Below are 20,179 nucleotides of genomic sequence, written 5' to 3' on the forward strand. Positions count from 1 at the left end.
TCTTCCAGATGTCATAGCATCACACCTCAGTACTGTTCTGCTGCTGCTAAAAGATACACCATGGCACTTGTGTATACAAGAACACCCTCATCATCCAATAATTAACTTGGTATTAAAACCCAGCTACAACTTGTGATGGCTTTTGATATTGGATTAGCCCTGTGTTATCAGTCAGATTATTTGACAATAGCTGTTGAAGTGGGGGTAAAAGAATGGCATGTCTTAAGGCAGTTTTAGCAAACAAGACACTTCAATTAAATGTGTTTTCTGTATAATGATTTAACATTCACTTCTGCATGTTTTGGCTATTAAAGTTACTTATTGACAGGATTATTCAGGTCAAGTCATTGGAAATGTTCTAACTTGCTTTCTGGAGCCACACGATAATTTGATAGAGGTCCACTGCTCTTTAGATTTGTGAAGGTTTCTGTAATTCTTCCATTCTTCCTTTGCTTGAAGAATGAACAAATGGCAGCAGCACAGCTTCAAGGAGAAGTCACCTGTGCAGACAGACAGATACACAACCAACCCTACTGACAATGCCTGAAATGCAAGAATGCAGTTTATCACACTTTTAGCAAGAACACAAGGCCACAGAATAAACTAAAAAAAAAACTGTTTTATTGTGACATTTATGACATTGAACCCTTGTTGATATGAATGACTACGGGTACTCTTGACACGTTACATAATGTCATGGTGTAGGATGGCACTGATTGTCATCTGACTTTTGAGAATGTTTAATGGTCCCTACTGACCTCAGTGCATTTTGGCAAGTCACAGAAACTTTATCATCAGGTTTGTGTATACAGTTAACAAGTAGTTGGTCTTATAAGCACCATTACAAACCCTCACATTAAGGGTATTATTAATCTAGTTTACAAATGCTTCATTGATAAAAATAGCATGATTACAGTATACACACACTTAATTTACATGTAATGTATTATAGGCATAACTGAGATAAACTACTGAGCTAACTTTGGTTGATTGAAGTATTTAGACTGAATAATGGCAATTTTGGCTTCTAAGTTGTGTAAATATTACAGTGCATTTATAAATCTAGGTTGAAAATTTACTAGCACCAAATGGATATCATAAATGGCTGACCTAGTAAGTTGTAGTTGGAGAAGCGAAGTTTAAGAATTACAAAAATAGAGCTGTCCATCAGTTGAAAGCACAATTCTTGTACCTCTGCTGAAATGATGACGTGTCTCAGCATCAGTGGCCAACTTCCAATGATAAAAGTCCCAGTTTTCAAGATTCAACATATCAAGGTAGCTCAGCTACACTTAAAAGCCTGAGAAAGTGGTTGTTTTGAGCTAGGGTATTCATCCTGTACCTTGTTTATGTAATAATATAATAGTGCTCGTTCATACAAATGTACTCATGTAAGATTGTACCTATGATATGGAGAATCTGATTGGGAGGAATATTCAGTCCTACCTATCTATCTTTGGTTTAATTATTTGGTCTTTGGTTGGTGAATTAATGAAGCAATATCTGAATTTTCATTTTCAGGTTATCTCCCAGCTCACCACTGAGGTAGTCTTTGTCATGTTTCTCTTCAAGCTGGTTAAGTTCCTTCTTTTTATAGAGTGGAATACTACTGATTTGTAATGAATAGTTTCCAGGCACTGGCTTCTTCTTTGTGAAATGAAGGTAACTTATCCCGTCTTTCTTATTGATTCTAAAGAAACCGTCTTCATTTCCGGAGTCAATTAAATATCGGTTATGGTTTGTCAGTGTTGTGAGGGCAGGAAGCAGTTCCAGGATGCGATCCTTGTTACTGAGATCTGAGATGTTGATGGAGAAGACTGCTGCTTTCTCAATATCCCAGCTGGCGAGACTGATTGGCGGCTCCAGCTCTTGCTGATCCTGCACAAGAACAAACGATGTTAGTTGGCTCTGTCAGAGATCGTTTCACATGCACCTATGTGTATGTATTTCTTACCCAGCTCATTCATTATTAATTAAATAATTTTTAAAAGGAGGTTCTGTAATATCATCTGTCAAATCCACTCTTATGGGCCTAGGACTTGTCAGGATAAAGTACGGTCTTTGTCACTGTCCCTGCATGGGTAACGGGAGCCTGAGACACGCACTGAAAGTTTCTGCATGTGGGCCCCGCTGCCTGACAAACAAAGCCTCTCTGTGCTTGGAGTCCACGACCAGTCTCCTACAAAGAGAGCAGCAAAGACATACTCCTCCTCTCTGCTGGGGGAACCACAAGCTCACGGGAACAACAATGTGCAGAAGAAAGCAGGGTCTGTGGGGGAGGCACGTCATTCAGGTGGGAGTTTTCTGCTTTGCAAGATTTGCTTTGTTTAGGTGTGGAGCCAGGGTGGCCCGCGGGTGCAGCAGGGTGCTGGAAAAGCAGCGTCGCCCCGCACCTCCGAGTGATGGTAACTGGGCTCCCCCTGAGTCCCTTGTGCATGAGTCACCTGTAGTGGCAGCATGATAACATTTCAGACAGCACATCTGCTGTAACATTTTCAACTGGAAAGCAAGGGAAGCTCTACGTCACCTCTGAGACAAACCCAGCACTAATCACAGACACTACTGAAACACACTGAAGAAACACAGTTTACAACCCCTCGCTGCCCAAAATCAAACGTCCACACTCTTCTGGGCAAAAGCACTCTCCTGCCTACCTGTATTAGCAGAGCGCCATGCACTGAGCACCTAACACAAACAGCTAACAGGCTCCCCAATCTATTTGTGTGGGGAAAAGCAAGCTCTTCGGCACATACATGTGAGCAGAGAGTACAGGTGATATTTAGCTCAGGGTAGCGATGGCAACATTTTACAAGAGTGTTCAGTGTCTCTTGGTTATATTTAGAATGCAACACACACATGGGCACACCCAGACATGTACTCTCAGCTGAAGGACTAATATCTGCACAGTCTAGAGACCTGCTATGACCTGCTGCTTCTCTGGCCAGGTCAGGGCAGACCCCTTCACCTGTAACATCACTATCATCTTAGACCGGATGAAGAAGTGAGAAGTCAATGACTGTGGGCTTGGTGATACTTCTCCTACAAGCTGCTTACAGTTTGCGGAAGTCTGTACATAATTAATGTGAACAATAAGGTTTAAATCCGGTGACTAGTGCTGGATGTTGGATTGGATGACCAGACTGAGCAATTCCGACTTTATGTTACACAAAGTTGAAATAAGCCAACGTAGGACTCCCTGGGAAATGCAAGGAGTTTGAATTTTGTGCAAGAGGGACTATAGTAACATTACACATTAGATGATCATGCTTCTACCACGACTTCTGCACTCATACTGCGAGGTGTGGTGCTGGAAGCCCAGCTGAAGAACAAACAGAACTATAACCACCTCCATTCCATTGTGTCTTGCTGTTGCGATCAATTCAGAACAAACCCCAGCCGGGGGAGTTTGCTGAAAGATTTACTTTAATGCTTTTTTGAGAAATGTTTGCTAACACCCAAGGATGAGTGAAAAGGGATGCCTATCCTTTGCATAAAGACAAAACTTGTCACACAGCTGACTAGTTTTCATGTAAATGCTCAAACCGCTTATTAATATTTGCTTAATAAAAAAAAGCCAGTGACAACAGCTAAGAAGTGGAGTCTTGTGATCATCGCAGTAGATGATAAGCATTTTGCTGACACAGTTACCCCACTTGGAGGCAAATGGAAACCTGCCTCTGTCCCCAGCGACTTCCGAGCAATGACAAATGAAGCTCTGCCTCCTGTTCTGCTGCCTGGACCAGTTGTGAGCACTGTGCACAGCCTTGCCGGCAGCCTCGGCTCCAGGACGGCAACCTGGGTGACTGACTGCAAGGGTCTGGACAAGCCCCAGGAAGGGCTGCAGCTCTGGACTGCCTCCAGGTGAGCTGTTTGTGTCCAGAGCTCTGTGTTTGCTTTGGAGAGGGCTCCAGCCCCAGACACACAACACAGCGCTGCTTGGTAGGGCCCACATCCACCCTGACCAACATGTCCTGCCCTTCTGGCCACAAGGTCACACAAACATTTTATGTACCCGCTGCCCTCTGACATCAAGAGCTTGCTTTGCTGGCGAGTGGAGTGCTCTCCAAACAGCTGGATGGCCATTTATTTTAGTGTTTGATACGACGTAGATATTAGATATGCAGGGGCTTCAGAGGATGACATTTGCCTAATGACAGTGAAAAACTTTAGAAAGCCGACAGACTACTTGACATCCAAAACCAGCTCTTTGGTCTACTTTGTTTGGGGTGTACATTTTTTCTGTGGGATTGTCTCTGGGCACACCTCCTTCTGAGACTGGCTTTCACAAGACAACCGCAAACCCCTTCCCCCCAAAACGGGTCAATTACCTCTGCTTCATTTGCAGTTTCATTAGTGCTTCTGCGCTTCCTTCCTCTCTTGGGATAGCCATTGATTTTACATTCATAACAGGCTTCTGGAGAGAGGGAGTTGTCATCTACTTCTCCACTGAGAGAAAGTTCTTGTCCTTGACCTTTGCCTAGCCCCACTCCAGAAACACAGTGTCTGAGGAAGGAAGAAATAAAAAATTAATTCCAGTGAGAGAGAGATCTTACCAAAAGCTGAATTTGGGGGACTGTGAATACAAAGAATAAAGCAATTATTTTGCATTCATTTCCTAGGAAAAATTTCTGCTGAAGTCAACAGGCAAAATTCTCACCGAATCACAATGCAGCTACCTCCGATTTCAAGAACCTGGCTCCATGAGGCTTTGCCTAAATTAGACCTGCCAATATTTAACAGTTTTAAAAACACAGACTTAAGCTCTGAGAAGTTGTTAGTAATTTCTGTTATCCAACCTGGAACACATTAAAAGAGATCAATTTTCAGAAACTGCTGAAAAATCTGAAAAGTGAGGTCTTTCATAATGTATCCCAAAGCTTTTAGTCACTTCTAAAATTTAAGCCACAATCTTTCTGATTTCCATTTGAGTTGCTTGGTCCTACACGATGCACAGCCCTAACACTGGGGCAAGTGAAAATAAGAGCACACAGAATTGTTATTTCAATAAGTGGGTGAAGCCACTTGTGTAATATCATTTGCCTTTGGAGCTGGTGGGGGATGTTATTATTAATTTTTTTTTAAAGGAGACAAGTGATACACTACAAATCATAGTGAGGGGTGTTAGCTCCCAAGTGGCAAGCTCAGAGAACTTGGCTAGCTGCTGGAGTGTGCAGCAGAGAGGTGAAAGCAGTAGCTTAACATCCTGGTTTCAGCTGGGATGGAGTTAACTATCTTCCTAGTAGCTGGTATAGTGCTATGGTTTTGAGTTGGGTATGAGAAGAATGTTGATAACAAACTGATGTTTTCAGTTGTTGCTAAGTAATGTTTAGACTAAAGTCAAGGATTTTTCAGTTTCTCATGCCCAGCCAGCAAGAAGGCTGGAGGGGTGCAAGAAGTTGGGAGGGGACACAGCCAGGACACCTGACCCAAACTGGCCAAAGGGATATTCCATACCATGTGATGTCATGTCTAGTATTATATAAACTGGGGGGAGCGTGGCTGGGGGGATCGCTGCTCAGGGACTAACTGGGCGCCGGTCCGTGGGTGGTGAGCAATTGCATTGTGCATCACTTGTATATATTCCAATCCTTTTACTATTATACTATTGTCGTTTCATTAGTGTTATCATTATTAGTTTCTTTTTTTTTCTGTTCTATTAAACTGTTCTTATCTCAACACACGAGTTTTACTTTTTTTCTGATTCTCTCCCCCATCCCACTGGGTGGGGAGGAAGTAAGTGAGCAGCTGTGAGGTGCTTAGTTGCTGGCTGGGGTTAAACCATGACACTTAAAAGAGATAATTGAACCTGGTAGCCCTGACCATATTTCATTAAGCATCAAATCCACATTGCTCCTGTCCCTTGATTACCTTTCCCCTCCCTCATCTCCAAAATCAGCAGGTGCATCCAAGTCTCGAGCACCTCCACAATCCTATCCCTCTTGCATTGGTGACAATCCTCCCGGTTCTGCTGCTCCACACTACAAAGAAAGGAGCGGATTATGTCCCCTTTATGTCTGTTAGTTTAAAATGAGAATCCCTTACCCTTGTCCTATTCTGAAGTAACCAGGTGGACATCCACAGACATAGCCACCTTCAGTATTTGAACAACCATAACTGCATGGGGCTTGTGCAGAACCGCATTCATTGATATCTTGGCAACCTCCACTAAACTGTTCATACTGAAATCCGGTAGGGCACATACATTTATAGCTTCCCAAAGTATTGTGGCAAGATGCTCCTCCACAAATGTGTGCACTGAGACATTCATTTTCATCTGGAAAAGAAGCAGAACATACCACATTAACTTTTATTCTCAGGTAACCTTCAGAAAGGTCGTGCTTGACTGTTGCTAAACATGCTGCCACATCAGACAGACAGAAACGCAGAACAGGGCTTGGCCTCACCCTTGGCTAGGGCAGCAGTCGCTAGGAGATGACTACAACCATACAACAGAGCAACATTTGGGCTACTCTACAGAAGATGTTTCATGCCACGTCAGCTCATGCTCTGGAGAGCAGAGAAGCAGAGGCAGCAACTTTTTTTTTTGTTCCAGAAACAACCAAGAAGAATAAAACTTTGTACAGCCAACAATCTGGTCCAGTAATCCCATGTTCATAATGCTATTCAACATTAAAGAAAAAAAGAGCAAGGGATCAAGCTCTGACACCTTTTCCAGGCACTGAAAATCCCTCCCTACACACTCACATTTAAACATGAGGTACAGGTAAGGTACAGGAAGGAGTAGTAAAGTAAAAATAAAAGCAGCTGTAGATACAAAAGACTGCCACATTCTGAGCCAGCCCTTTTCCAAACTTCCCAAGTGCGGCACTGTAGGAGTTCAAGGTCAGTTCAGGCTTATTTACTGTAAATGGCTAGTTTTTTAAATGTAGACAGTCTGAATTTTTTTGTCTGATATGGCAAATTGCTTTGAAACATTCTGAATGCTATTGTTCCCTGTTTTCTGTGATAAAGCAACTGCATATGCACATTGCGTGTGTGTGCACATGCGTAAGAAATGCCATCTGGACACTGTATGGATAAAATGTAAAGCACAAAGCAGCATCTCTGATCTAAGCATCCAGGTTACAGGAGAATAAGTACTAATTCAGAGCATTATTGTCTTTTTCCAAACAATGTGACTGTTTGTTCTTTGTTTAAAAGCAATGCCTTTGCTTATTGCAGCCTGATTTATGGCATGGTGCACTACGGAATTGCCTGGGCAGGGGATGCAGTCACACACAGCACAAGACATGGGAGGAACCAAAGCATTCTTCAGTGATTATCTAACTATGTGTTGCAGCAACATCAAAAGTCCCTGAACACTTCATTAAATAAGCTAAAAAAGACACAAACTGTTTGCAGAATTGGGATTGCCAAGTAATATGAAGGAATTGTCACGGAAAAACCTATTACATGAATTCTTCCCCTGTGGTACACCCAGGAGATCTAGATAAGTATCTTAAGCATATACAGTTACAGATGTTACAATGTGAACATGTGGAGACCACAAGGTATTAAAACCTGGGGCTGAATTCTGTGTTACCAAAGCCTGTAGGAGTTTTGCCATTAACTTAGAGCAATGTTAGTATTTGTCATAACTAACACAGCCATTATGTCAACATCATAAATGCACATTTGTGCCACAGAAAGTTACTGCACCAGAAGGAGATAGGCTCACTTTGCCTCGCTCCACAGCGGCAAGAGCGTGGACACTAGTGAGGTTAGCTCCCATATTTTGGGTGACTGTTGAAAGAAAAAATATGAAGAAAAGTGAAAAAAACAGTTACGGGAGCCTCGGACTCTGCATGACTGTGCTGTCAGGCACCAGCCTTGCTCTCCTGTGCTCTGCAACACGCAGCTCTTTTGTGCTCAGCTTCAACAGGAAGGAGAGATGCCATGAAGATGGAGGAAACCAAGCCTCCTTTCCTGCAGTTTTGGGTTTCTGCCTGGACTGCCCCATGTCCAAGAAGATGGAAGCGCTAGCTAAGTCCCTCCCCAGTTATTGCTCTCAGTGTAATTTTCCCTGGTGAAGTTTCTGGCAATCAGTATTTGTGGTGCCAACGTTGAAGCTGTTCTTTCAATGGGGGAAATACCAGTGCTTGTGTATTTTGAAACTGATATTCCCTGTATAAAAGCCAAACAGTAGTCAATGCGCTCAAAAGCTGGAATAACAGTGTACACCTGGTTTGGAAATACACTTAGTTTTAACTATCACCCAGGAAGACTTGGAAACAGCCAAGATGTTTCGCAAAACTGAGCGCTGCACTTTTTCAGATTCCACAATGTCCTCCAGCAGCCAGACACGGCAGTGCTGGTTTGTTTGGTTGTTTAGTTTTTTTTACCCTCCTGCAGACTAAGTTCTAATTTAACCCTAAGCTCTGCTAGTTTAATTAATATTCAAAACCACCATATGTTTATGCTCCCTCCTTGTTCTCCTGTATGTTACAGGCATAGAATACTGGACCACAAGCAAGCAAACGTCACAGCAAGGACTGCATAAAATGTCAGGAGGTTTGGTAAGCATAATTAAAAGCAGAGGCCTCCTTAGAGCACCACAGTGGTAACAAGCAAAGGCATTTTTATGTTTTTGAAAGCAAAGAAAGCCAAACAAAGAGTTATGAAGCCCTTTGTTCTCAAAGAGGTCATCAAACACATCGCCGGGTATCCACACAAGACTAGCTTGTATGAAGCCCATTAAATGTGACTAAAACCACACATAACTGTCACTAGAGGAAAAATGATTTATGTTTCCCTTGTTTGAATATGCTGCACACTACACTGCTGAAACATACAGAGACTTTTCCCGTGACTTCTGCAGAGGACCCAGTTCTGTCTGCTCAAGTCATATCCAGCATCAATGGTCTGCACATGCAGCCCCATCTACAAGGGCTCAGAGACTTGGGACAGAACCAAAGTTTAGATAGGGAAGAAATAAACATTTTAATTCACCAGTGTATTTACTTCTTAACATAAATAAAGAGCACTAGCATTTATTATTTATAACCAGAATTGTCCTATAAGCACTTGTCATAAACTGTATCTCAAAGCTGCAATGAAGCATCTTTGGACAGATAGCAGGAGCTTTGCTTAAATATGATAAATGGTTAATTCTGTACAGAGAAGAGGCTTAAAGACAGCAGCCTTCCTGTAGGTTTTGTGAGAATGATAAAAGCACAGATCAAGTAGAATTTCAATAGAGTTTTAGATGCTTTGGGCCAGAAGTTTAATTTTACAATTTAACTATCCATACTTGTGGTTCTGAGTCTGCCAGGTTCAACCCACCATCAGCTCTCAGACAGGACCTGTGTCTCAGTAGAGACTGCTGCATGGCTGGGTAAGACTTCCTTTGTTCACACCACAAAATGCACGAGTAACACAAGTTCCCTCAAAGTCAATGCAACTTCTAGCACCCTCAAGGGTAATTTTGTGCTTAAACACTTGTAGAACCAGGACATAGGCTACTGGGTGCTTCATATCCACTCTGCCTTTCACAGGAGTGCACATTCGTAATGAAACTCCGCTGAACTTACTAAATTATAATCAGAAAAAGAAAATATGACAAACTACACCATTGCCCTTCACTTCTTGTTGCTAATGAAGGTAACATGCATTTTAATGTATGAATTTAAAAAAGTGACTTGCCAACACATTGGTTCCATTGGTAATGCTGGAGATATCCTTGTGGGCAGCTACACCTGTATCCTCCAATTATATTTTGGCAGCCATGCTGACACCGGTGGTTTCCATCACATTCATCAACATCTAAAAAGGTGATATATACTCTGAGTTTTGGGAAAGAAGCTCAAATTATGCTATATTTGAAAAGACTGTTACAAATAATCATATATATTCATATATCATATATAGAGGTATATTTCAAGATCTTCCAAAAACCTGACCAGTGCTGGGACATCACTTCAGGCCTTTCAGGTTTTGGATTTCTGGCTCCACAGCAAGTAACTAAGGACTGAAAACACTGAAAGCTCAAATTCAGCCACAATTTTCAGAGTTTTTGCATTCTGCTATGGAGCAGACAGTAGAAAGCCATTTGTATGTGGGACCCCCAAGGCTTTCCTAAGGCTCCCAGCTCCACAGCAGACAGTCCCTTGCTTTTACCCAAGCATCCAACCTAGGAATCCCAGGCTATGTCTTTTCAAAGCAAACCAAACTCTATCCCAGGAGAAGGCTCTAGAGGCTCTAGGGAACCAGAGAAATAAAGTCTGCAGCCCTTGAACTCTCTCTTTAGCAGGTTGCCTTGGAGATGCAAGACTTCGTGTCCTTGGTGAGTCCCTCAGAAATCCGTGCAGGATTCAACAGAAGTTACGCTGAACTTATGAAGCTTAAACTAAAATATTCCAGGCTAAATTGAAGCCTCCTCAGAAAATATCTGTCCAGCTTTTTAGCATCCTGCAATATATCTATTTATTCAGGCCCATGGAGAGAAATACTGCCTTGTTGCTAAATTTCCATACCCCACTCCCCTTCAACCTACACATGCTTACTCCATAGGTGCCTCATTGGGTGACAGTATGGCTGAGAGAAGATGAAGGAAAGCAAGAGAAGGCCAAGTTAAATGCACTGTGTGTTGTACCTACCTTCACAGCTAAGCCCAGTTTGATCAAGTGAGAAGCCACGTTGACACTCACAAACAAAACTTCCTGGTGTATTCTGGCAAATGCCCTTCGCCCCACATAAATTGATTTCAGTAGCACACTCATTGTTATCTGAAGGAAACCAAAGCCTGAGTGTTACTTTTTATTCCTTGTTGTGAAGATGATCATTTAGCAATGCTAACAATGAGAGTCTGTGACAAGAGGTAAAGAAACATCAGTAACGTAGCTGTCTAACTGCCCTCTCCATTTTTCACTTTGCACCACAGAAGGAGAGCTTCTATTACCTTCTTTTTAATTTGAAAACACTAACAACAGTGATGGGAAGGGAAACACTCCTTTTCTTCACCAAGAATATGGAGATTGATGTTGTAGTCTTCAAACACCCCCAAATTCACACCAATACCACAGGATCATCAGACTGCCACAAGCAGGATCCAACTTGCAGAGCAGAAAGAGTGTTTTGCAGGAAGTAGTTTTGTTTAACACTTCCACAGACATAATGGGTATGTGTTTCAAGGACAACTGCAGAAACATGTTTCATGCATGCTTATTGTTTCAAGAAGCCTTGACATGATCTGTAACATGGGTTCTCCAATAAACTACAAGAACAGAAATATAACTATTTTTTTGCTCAGTGGGAAGAAAGGGTAAGGCAAGAATTACAAATTGGGTGTTTTTGCTGTCTGATTCTTGTAAGTGCAAAATTCAAAGACACAGATTATGAAAAACAAGGGAAGGTAGGAGGAAGGGCCTCTTTGCATCTTCTGCTCTGGTGGAACTGGGATCAGAACCTGGCCTATATTTCCATTTGGTTTCTCAGGAAGCCGATTTCACCTCCTTGCTACTTTGCTTCTGGAATAAGAGTCAGTAATAAATTCCAAATCTGTGTCTACATTCCCATGTCACTTACCAATGCAGGCTGTATGGTGCTGAGTGAATCCAGGAGGACATTTACAAGTGAAACCCCCTATAGTGTTGACGCAAAGGAACTGGCAGTTGTGCTGCTTTGTCGCACATTCATCAAGATCTAAAAAAACCCAAGAAAACATCTTTCACTTACGTTCCCTGCGGAGGGTCTGACAGTTCAGCTGGACTTAGAGAGAAGTGATTGCAAACAAATACTGTATCAAATAAACCCTTTTGAATCAACGTCTCACATTCCACATCAGCTTCCAGTTCCTCTCACATGAAGCCACACATGCAATGAATGGGACTGTGGTGCTACACTAGTGTCCATGCTAACGCTGGATTACAGACACCACTCTCATCTGTCTGAAAGATGCTGTTACATACTAAATGTTTGCTTTCACTGCAGTCAATAAATGGGAAGTCATCATCTTCATGAGAAGCAGTGGCAGACTGCTAAACGGTATTGCACTGAAGCATGCTATTACTCCAAAAGAAGTATTTAAATGCTAATGACAAAATACAGTCATTTCCCATGCCAAGTTTAGAATTGCTGCTCTAACTTGTGCGGTTTCGGTCAGATCTTTGCTACCAAGACACATAAATAAATGGAATTATAATGAACATTTCAAAATCCCTCCTGCACTGCTGTCCCTTATTCAGCATGCAGCAGAGATGGTATGTTAAAACTCTGTTGATGCTGGACAATGCACTGCAAACCATGCTCATCTTTGCATCCATTAAGATACATTTATCACTGAAAAATATGGTTTAAACCAACATGCTTACCAAAATAAGACCAATCATATACACTGTTGGTTACAAAGTCTTTTAAGATCAGCTGCCATCAGCCTGCAAAAATTCCTGTGGATTTACTGTTCATCCAGATTATCAAAGAACTGAAACACCAGCTCCATCCTGTGCAGGCCACTTTCACTGTCTTTAGTGGAAATACATGAATCAAGGAGACAGATTTATATCATTTAAATGGCCTTGGATTGGTATTTGCCTGTGAAACAGTTTCTGCAGTAAATTCTTGTACTGATTTTTACCTTTGCAGCTTCTCCCATCTTCTTGCAGGATGTACCCTTTTGGACATGAACACTGGAAGCTGCCCTCTGTGTTTTTGCAGATGAAATTGCAAGGTTTGGGGGACTCATTACATTCATTCAGATCTAGAAGAAGCAAAACCAGATACCTCAGTGCTGATAACCAATATTTGTGATAATGATTTTCAAAATGCTCAAGAGATATCAGCAGCAAATCAAAATCCCCAAAGCATTCTAATGAATGACATTTTCTTTTCTCATTTTTCAAAATCTTTGTATTTCCTTCTTCAAGTTATCTCTTAGTAATAAACTTTATATACATACACCATAATAAGAAACCTACCTATGCAAAGAGTGCCAGTTATATCTGTAGTATAGCCAAGGTTGCAATGACAACGATAAGATCCCCTCTCATTGATGCATTCCCCATTACGGCAGACATCATGAATAACCTTACACTCATCAATATCTGCAATTAAATAAGGGTTAGTTCACAATGGAACAAGAACTGATTTTATACAGTTTCAATAGTTTTTTGTGACCTGACATGAAAAAACCCCACACCTTACATAAAATAAAAAAAAATACATAAAATAATGAAATATTGCACAAATTAAGGAGAAACACTAAGTAGAAAAATACAGAATGTAGCATTAATCTAACTTTTAAATGCAATGAACAAGCCTTAAGCGGAAGCGAACAACTGAGCTGATCATGTATTAGCCTCCATAAATCAAACATCACTTTGCTTTCAAGTACACAAATAGCTCTTAATCTGTACCTACAACACACTCAAATGTGAGAGTGCAAACTCCCATTTGAATGCGTGTCAATCAACCAGCATGCAAAATAAATATCTGCCAAGCTGGGATGGATGCCTCGTCATCCGGGGCCTTTGGCTATGCACCCTCCTCCCAAAGGACTGTACTCTCTCAACATGAAAACTCTCAGAAAATGTCAACTGATACCCAAACTATTTAGGACCTCACAGTGTTCAAATATGCAAAAAGAGAGTTTATAATTTATCACTTAATTTGGCATTGTTAAGAGAGTCTTTAATAGAAAAGTCAGTACCTGCTCCATTAGACATGTATCCTCGGCCATGAGGGCAAAGCTTCTTGAAGGCCACAGTGCCTGGGAAGGGGCAGACCTCGCAGTTTTGGCCCCAGCCTCGGCCACCATCACAGCAGCATTCAGACTTGGTGACAGAGTTCCTGTTGCTTGATCCGATTTGACACATACTTTGTAAGACTTCAGTGAAGCAGTAGCCCTCCCTGTTGTCTGGAAGACAAATTATGCATCACAGAGAATCCTAATGGTGACAACCTCCAGAGGGTCACGAGATATTAGGAATTTAGTCAGAAATATAAAAGAAAGGGCATACTTCACCCTGGGACTGTGGAACTGAAAGACTACCAGCAGTAAGAAAGAGAGCACAACGTCTAAGGGAAACAAAGAAGATTTAAGGAAATTTAGTAAAAGGTGGAAGACAAGGTTCATTATGCTTATAAAAATATATGTTTCGTTTGAACCCAGAGAAAAAGGACTCACTGAAAATCAGGACCAAAGAAAAGAAAGAGCAATTCCCAGCTGACTGAAACCACTGAACAGTCAGCTTTCATAGCAAGTCAACCCAATCAGACTGACTGAAGCAGGCATACGTTAGCATGGAAGAATGAACTTGCAGGAAGCCACCTACTCACAAAGGCACCTTCCCGAAGGCATGTAAATTCAAGACCATGTTTACTCACTATACATTTCTAAGTTTAATTTCAACCACAATTTCTGCCATCAAAGTGATAGTTCATTAGGGTGTTAATGTGTGACTTACCAAGGCATTCGTTCTGGGCGTCACTGACAGTGAACCCCTCATTGCATTCACATCTGTAACTTCCCACTGTGTTTACACAACGGCCATTCTCACAGATCCCAGGTTTGGTCTGACATTCATTCTCATCTATGTTTTTCAAATGATATGACAAAATCAAGTCCATTACTGGATTAAGGCAGGTTAAAGTTTGTACGGAGTTCTTAAGCTATGCATTCTGCCTGGTTAAACTTGCATAATTTTGTTTTGTTTTGTTTTAAATAAAAAGTCTCTCTTACTCAATTTTCAGAGGAAAGATGGCTATCTAACTCTCAATATTATATATTTTGTTACTATGTTTTCTCTGCAATATATTCCTCGCTGGTTTTCAAAATTTTTCATAGTTACAGCTGCACTTCTGAATGCCATCCAAAGTTTAAAAACAATTCAGATCTACCCTCATTCGTGCTAACAGAGATAAAGAAGCTCACAGCAATGGGCCCAATTCTCTGCTTTCTTCACTCAGAGCAATTCATCATCAGCAGTACAAGTTGACTGTAAAGAGCCACATCGAGATTTTCTACTTACTGCCCACATGTGTGCACACCTGAACAGCAAAGCAAAGCACCAGTAGATCCATTACACAGGTAGTTGTGTAATTCTTCCCCTGAGTTCCTTAACACTTTGTTAAATCCAAAATTTTCAGCTCTGGTGAGTAGCTGTGTGTTTCAAGAGCTTCAACATGTCAGCGTCACTTACCTATACAGCCTTCCCCATCTGGTCTGCGCTGATAACCGGGTCCACAGATACACATATAGGTGCCAATTAGGTTTTTGCACTCCATCTGTTTTGAGTCACAGTCGTGAATTCCTTCTTCACACTCATTCTGATCTAAAACACAAGGTTTAGACTTCATTATATGGAGAGACGATCCTGGAAATTCACAATAGTAAATTCTGACTTTGGAATTTCAGTCGTAATCAAACTCTACATACTTTTATTGTGCTAAACCAACCATAAGATATACTAGCCTAGAGCAAATTGATTTCTCCCAAATGCCCATTTTCAGGGCAAGACAAAACTGTATCATCTGATATGACCTCACTTTATGCAGATGTATAAGTTTACAGGCAGGACAGGGCTAATACAATCAACTGCATAATGCAAACCATAGAATTCATCCCAGATTCTTTCTGACTCAGTTACTTCCTGGGATTAAAACTCTGGCCCAATAGTGCAGTGAGTCAGAGCACTACCCCTGCAGGAATTTGAAATCATTATCTCTTAACTGTGAGAGTCTGGTAGGAGCTTTACCTCTGCACATTCTCCGGTCCTCTCGCAGAACGTACCCCGCGGGGCACTTGCATTCATAGGATCCAAAAGTGTTCACGCAGCGGAAAGCACAGAGCAGAGGGTTCTGAACGCACTCGTTGACATCTGGATTTGGAGCAGCAAAGACCATGAGGGAAGTGAAACATGCTTTTGTAAAACTCGGCAGACTTGAGTGCACAGGTTTTAGGTAAAGGCAATACCACAGATCCCAGTTTACTGAGGGCTAAATTTTAATAGTTGGGGACCCATGGTTCTACTCATTATGGATTTCTGTGCAGGAGCAGGCACCAGACATGCCAGGATGTTTACACAGCTACCTGAAGCTTCAATATCTTCAATAGCAAGCAGCCAATGGAAATAATTTCCAGATCCATGCTGCCAAAAATACTGTCTCAGTTAAAACTGTATCTTTTCCACATCTAGGCTCAGTTTTTATGACTGGTTATTTTTAAATTCTAGATGCACTAATTCAGCTTCTTCGTAAACTGAATTCCATAAAACAATATCCTTACCGGAAACGTTATTTTGAAGTGCATTTACATACACTCTGGACTACTTGAGTAATTACTGCTATATAATGATGTTTATGCACTCTTCTAACTCCTCCTTTGCAATTTGAGCTTTCACCCAAATTCCACAGGGAAGTGAAAGAAGCTCTAACTGTATATAAAACTAAAGCAAGCTGATGCAAAAATAGAAGCATTCTTTTGTATGGGCTTGCAAATAAATACATTGTGGCAGATAATTTAAGAACAGCTGTGTCAGGTCAGAAGGGAGTGTCAAAATGTCCTAGGACATTCTCCTCTCTCTGGCTCTAACAGGAGGCAGCGAGTATTAAAATTTAAACCCATACCATGTATGCAGAGATCTTTCCCCTGATTCAGCCGCTCAGTTTAAGGACTTACACAGCCAAAAGCCACAACCAAACTATCAAGCTTAATTTCCACAGATGGATTCCCACACAAATTTGTACAATCTCTTTCTGAGTCAATTTATACTTGTGGCCTCACTAATATTCTGCAGCAAAGATTTCCACAACTGAAGTAAGTACTATGCATATAAAAATGTTTGCTTTGGTTTGTCTAACATGTTCCCTCTATTTTTGGTACCTTTACCACTTGTGGCTTTTTAAATTTACATCATGTATCTCTTCAACCACATTTTCCACACTGAAAAATTCTAGTCTAATTAATTTTCTGTGTGCCCCTTCTATAACTCTGATCTTCCTTACTCCTCCCTTCTTTGTGCATTTTCAGATTTTTATTTTTGAAATAAGAGATGAAAGCATGAAAAATATTCAACCTAGGGGTACCATGGTAATTGTCTAATACTGTATTTACATTCTGTTTTGTTCCCTGTTTCTTCCCTAACAAACCCAAGCAGCTCATTTTCTATTTTCATCATCCACAGTGACTCTCTTCACTCAAGGGTCATCTAGGAGGTAAACAAAAACCATACACACAACAAGCTGCATTTCTGGGGACTGTTCTGGAGAGATTGTACCCCAGCATGCTCCTCTCTGGGCAGTCCCTTAGCAGATACCACCAGAAAGCCTTTTCACCCAACCTCCAGTTAGAAAAAGGTACCACAGTTCAAGGTAGATACAAGAAGGAGGAACCTATTTTTCTGTTTCAGATAAAGATGCGTTGTTCTGAATGTCCATATTTTTTTTTTTAAGCTGCTTTAGTCTCCTAAATTCTTTCCTAAATCAGGAAGCTGTTTCAGCACACAACAAAGACAGTCCTTCACACATGGGAGTCTCACCTTCACAGGTCATCATCGGTCCTGGCTCAAACCCCTCAACGCAGGTGCATTCAAAACCTCCCACCACATTCCTGCAAGTTCCATTTCCACACGGGTTTCCAACAGCACATTCATCAGTATCTGCAAGCAGTTAAATCAAGGCAAGAATACATGGTTATACTCAACCAAAAAGGTGTGAAATCTATGTTGTCGATGTACAACCAAAAAAATACAAACATACAAAATCCAAGAACTAACTTCAGTTACTGAATTAGTCACAGGCTCCTAGCATAATTTGGGATCACTAGAGGTTATCGAGTCAAACACTCAGCCAGAGCAGGACCAACTTGGAGCAGATTGCTCAGGCCCTGCCCTGGCAGGTTTTAAGCACCAGGGGGGATGGTGACTCCACAATGTTAGAATAATATAACCCCGCTAGTCCTTAATGCCATACTTAGCAATTCAGGAGATTCTTTAAAATGGAAGATGAAACAGTTATACTTACCCACACATTGAGCTCCTTGTAGGATGTAACCATACGGACATTCACAGCGGAAAGACCCATCTGTGTTGATACACTGCCCAAATTTACAGTTATCTGGATCAAGGCACTCATCCACATCTTAACCAGAAATACAAACAACACAGTAAGTGCAACTGACTTCATATGCTTTTAGACTTCTCTCAAAAAACAAGTGTTGCTCTGGCAAGAAATATTCCTGAGATTGCAAAAAAATACTAATATTTGAATTTTGGTATTAGGATGAGGGCACAGAAACTGTCTTGCAGGCCAGCTTTCAGAATGCAGAAAAGAAACTGATTCTAAATGTCAGATAAAAATCCTCTCCGACTGGGTCTATACGGAGAAGAGTAGATATGAAAAGCAGTAGTCATCCAGCGCTCCTTAAATGACAACTTTTGCCAGTAAGGCTGAAGTGCTGTTTGTCTTGGGAGAGAACAGAATGTACTGAATGGATCTGGGAAACTGTGACTTGCACTTCTGGAGGATTAAAACCATTTACTGTAAACAGGCTATATATATTGTATAAGAAAAGACAGGTATGCTATGTGAACCATTCTCTAGATCCTACGTAAGTTTCCTAGCAAGTCTGCTCAGCATAAATTAAAAAGCAAAATAAGCTACTCTAAAAGAAGTTTAATTTCTGATTTATAAGATATTCGAGCTTGAATTTAAAATTGGTATGAATAATTGAAAAACAAAAAAAGTACAGAAGTTTCCACAGTTCATGGCTCTTGGAAATAGTTGCAGAGGTGTTATTCTCAATTGAAAGGGAGTATGGCTCATGGGTAGAAAATGGCATACTGATGCAACAACAGCATCATGTAGTTCGGCACTTACCCAATCTTGCATCACCAGGTCCAACAAGGATGCCAATTCCAAATGGACAAATCTGTCTGAATGCCTCTGTTAAAAAAAATAAAAATAATAAAATCAAACCATGTTAAATTCTATCTTGGTGATCAGCATTACTCATGAGCTACTCAAGTAACCACCAATACCAATTCATCCTCCTCATGTTCAGGTCCAGAAATATAGTATGTAAATGTATAAACTTGTAATTTAATCTTACATTCACGTAAAAACTCTATGCTCACTTTACATTTCATCTGATCTCCTGTATGTATATATGTAAAATCCTGTAAATAATTAGCATTATTTAACTTCCTTTTAGGAGCAAACTAATGCAATATTTCCACTTTTAAAGTATCAGTACTAGTGACTGCATTCTTTTCTGTTGTAAATGAAATATTTCCTAGATTTTCTGAAGAAGACACAATTAAGTCTATAGTCACCACTTAGTGGCTCCTTAAAGGATGCCAATCTCTATCTCTAGAGTAAGTAATAATTTTATTATAGGTAGGCTGAAAGTAAAATTTCTGGGTTCAGCTTAGAGTGAAGTCACCACTCAGTTTCCAAATCCACAAGGTTTTCTGTGTGGCTTTTGAAGATACAAAGATGATGTAATTCTTTTGAGAACAAGTCACTCTCTATTTTTTGTTGCAGAAATCATGTACTTCCTTACCTGTGCAAATCACCTGGTAAATTCTTGCATTAGAATAAATAAGAAATCCTAAATTTCCATTCTGGTGGACCAAAATGCAATAAGGATGCATGTAATCATAAAGGCCCTTCAGCTTCAGAACCTCCTCTACTTTTGGGTCTGACACACAAAAAAAATTCAAGTCTTGCAACTGAAACTAACCTTCCACCTCTCTCCTCTAAACCACATCTTGAGCAGATGGATGCACACAGGACTGTAATTCAAACCATCTCAAGATGCTGCTGAGCCATATTCTCTACTAACCATGCTCAGAACATCACAGAACCCTTGACAAGATTTCGCTTTTTCTTTTGCAAATGCAGTAGGCTGCAAAGAGGTTTACAGTGCAGCAGTAGAATACAGTCATAGACATAACAAATGTTACGCTTTCTTTAGTTGAAATACATTAGCTGATCTTTGATGAGGTTGAACAAAATAGAACTAAATGTAGATGCACACCTCCACTGAAAGTATCAGTGTCCGGCACACTGCTAGGCTCTGAGTGAGAAACAGCCCTGTGCAGCTGGGCAGCACAAAACCTGCCTGTTGCTCAAGCCTTCCAAAGGAGACTGAGGTGGCACATGTGTTTGAGGTTACCAGCCTGCATTCAGATAGCATGCAATGGAGAACACGCATGAGATAACAACTGAGTTGGTTTTTTTTTTT

At 40.9% G+C, this 20,179-nt stretch overlaps 1 protein-coding gene across 1 annotated transcript in view; it reads right to left on the reverse strand.

Moving 5' to 3' along the window:
* Positions 1-599: 599 nt before the first annotated feature.
* The window catches only part of FBN1 (fibrillin 1), a 158,971-nt gene continuing 139,391 nt past the window's right edge, over positions 600-20,179 (reverse strand). The window contains exons 52-66 of the mRNA XM_069798288.1: positions 18,811-18,876; positions 17,956-18,072; positions 17,472-17,591; positions 15,690-15,812; positions 15,135-15,266; positions 14,400-14,525; positions 13,643-13,849; positions 12,912-13,037; positions 12,572-12,694; positions 11,524-11,640; positions 10,596-10,724; positions 9,643-9,762; positions 6,043-6,274; positions 4,329-4,503; positions 600-1,878 (exon numbers count right to left, since the gene is read on the reverse strand). Of these exons, the coding sequence (XP_069654389.1) occupies positions 1,489-1,878; positions 4,329-4,503; positions 6,043-6,274; positions 9,643-9,762; positions 10,596-10,724; positions 11,524-11,640; positions 12,572-12,694; positions 12,912-13,037; positions 13,643-13,849; positions 14,400-14,525; positions 15,135-15,266; positions 15,690-15,812; positions 17,472-17,591; positions 17,956-18,072; positions 18,811-18,876 (2,303 nt within the window). The 3' untranslated portion in view covers positions 600-1,488. The remainder of the gene's footprint in view (positions 1,879-4,328; positions 4,504-6,042; positions 6,275-9,642; positions 9,763-10,595; positions 10,725-11,523; positions 11,641-12,571; positions 12,695-12,911; positions 13,038-13,642; positions 13,850-14,399; positions 14,526-15,134; positions 15,267-15,689; positions 15,813-17,471; positions 17,592-17,955; positions 18,073-18,810; positions 18,877-20,179) is intronic.

The sequence above is a fragment of the Haliaeetus albicilla genome, chromosome 12 (assembly GCF_947461875.1).
Source record: "Haliaeetus albicilla chromosome 12, bHalAlb1.1, whole genome shotgun sequence".
NCBI lineage: Eukaryota > Metazoa > Chordata > Aves > Accipitriformes > Accipitridae > Haliaeetus > Haliaeetus albicilla.